Source organism: Netta rufina, assembly GCF_964035555.1.
Source record: "Netta rufina genome assembly, chromosome: 5".
NCBI classification, from domain to species: domain Eukaryota; kingdom Metazoa; phylum Chordata; class Aves; order Anseriformes; family Anatidae; genus Netta; species Netta rufina.
Genome location: NC_140128.1, coordinates 46508479 through 46510225, shown reverse-complemented (window position 1 = coordinate 46510225; position 1747 = coordinate 46508479). Strand labels below are relative to the sequence as shown.

The 1747-nt window shown below is 63.6% G+C and overlaps 1 protein-coding gene across 1 annotated transcript; it reads right to left on the bottom strand.

Moving 5' to 3' along the window:
• On the bottom strand, nt 1–1073 carry INAFM2 (InaF motif containing 2). The gene has a single exon (XM_084287224.1). The coding sequence runs from the start codon at nt 821–823 to the stop codon at nt 371–373; it is 453 nt and encodes a 150-aa protein (XP_084143350.1). The 5' UTR covers nt 824–1073; the 3' UTR covers nt 1–370.
• Nucleotides 1074–1747: the final 674 nt, after the last annotated feature.

Genomic DNA, 1747 nt, shown 5'->3' with positions numbered 1-1747 from the left:
CTTGGGAAAATATTTTAATGTAGTAAACAAGTCAATTTACCTCTTTCACATCTGTTTAAATAAGTTTATGCTCATCGGCTAAACAAAACTCGGTACTTAAACAACGGGTTACAGCCTCTACATCCACACTGTCCCCGGCCGGTCCTGCCAACAGCCACAGCTTTGGGGCCCCACCGACATCCTCCCGGTGACAGCCGGGCGCCAGCAGCTCGCGAGTCCAACGCGGGGTCGGAGGGAGAAGCTAGCCCAGAAGGAAGCCACCAACACCCCCCTTCGGAGGACGAATTTCGGGGATTAGGGGAAGATAAGGATGTCCCGCAGCCACAGTCCTCCAGCGGTCAGCCTCCAGCGCCCTCACCGCGGGGGCTCCTCAGGGGGGGGCGCCGCCTCCGTGCGACCCCGGCCGCAACTGGGGGCCCTTGGAAGGAGGCGGCGAGGGGGAGGCAGAAGAAGAAGATGAGGAAGAAGAAGCCGGGGATGGAGGAGGCTCCTTCGGGCCTCCCCCCGCCTGGGCGAGGCCGCTCGAAGCCGCTGCCTCCTGCGTGGTGGCGAGAGGCCGCGGGGAGCTGGAGCCGGGCGCCGGGGAAACGTGGGGCTGCGAGGAGGAGTTGGCGACCGGGCCGGCGCCGCCGCGCACCGGCTGCCAGATGAGGCTGTAGTAGACGGCGAGGACGATGGCGGCCAGCGAGACGGACAGCACGTAGGCCAGCACGGTGGCCAGGCGCACCCACTTCTTGTTGGTCTTGGCCGCCATGCGCGCCTTCTTGTCCCCGGTGTAGGTGGCGGGCTTGCCCCGCTCCGCCCCGGCCTCCTTCTCCTTCATGGGGGCCCGGCCCTTGGCCCGCTGCTCCACCGACCCCTCCGTGGTGGGGGCTCCAAGCCGCCGGCCGCCGCCGCCGCCTCCTCCTCCTTCTCTTCTTCCTCCCCTCAGGACATGGCGCTGCTGCTGCCGCCGCCCCGTGCCCGCGCTGCTCCGCCGGCTCCGGCAGCCGCCGCGGGGCGGCCCTAAAAGCGGCGGCACCGCCCGCAGGAAGGGGAGGAGGGAGTGGGGCTCTGGGGGGCTGAGCTTAAAGGGCTGATGGCCGCCGCCAACGCCTCCTCACGGCCCTGCTCAGCCCCCTCAGGGGGACCTTGGGGCTGGGGAAGCGCGGGGGTGTTGTGGGGAAACAGCGCTATGGGGTGTGTGCTGCCCTCCCGCGGCGGTGCTGTGATGGTGCTAATTGTAGAGTCATTAAGGATGGAAAAGCTCTTCAAGACCATCTGGTACAACCACACCCCTTCCACCACTTTCCCCACTGATCCATCTCCCCAAGCACCACATCCAACCTTTCCTTGAACACCCCCAGGGATGGTGGCTCCACCACCTCCCTGGGCAGCCCGTCCCAGTGCCTGACTGCTCTTTCTGAGCAGAAATGTCTCCTCATTTCCAGCCTGAACCTCCTCTGGCGCAACTTAAAGCCATTCCCTCTAGCCCTATCACTAGTTATCTGCAAAAAGAGGCTGACCCCAGCTCCCCACAGCTTCCTTTCAGGCAGTTGCAGAGAGCAATAAGGTCTCCCCTGAGCCTTCTCTTCCCCAGACCAAACACCCCAAGTTCCCTCAGTTGCTCATCTTAGGACTTGTTCTCCAGACCGCTCACCAGCTTTGTAGCCCTTCTCTGGACACACTCGAGCACCTCAATGTCCTTCTTGTAGTGAGGGACCCAAAGCTGAACACAGTACAGAGGGACAATTACCTCCCTGCCCCT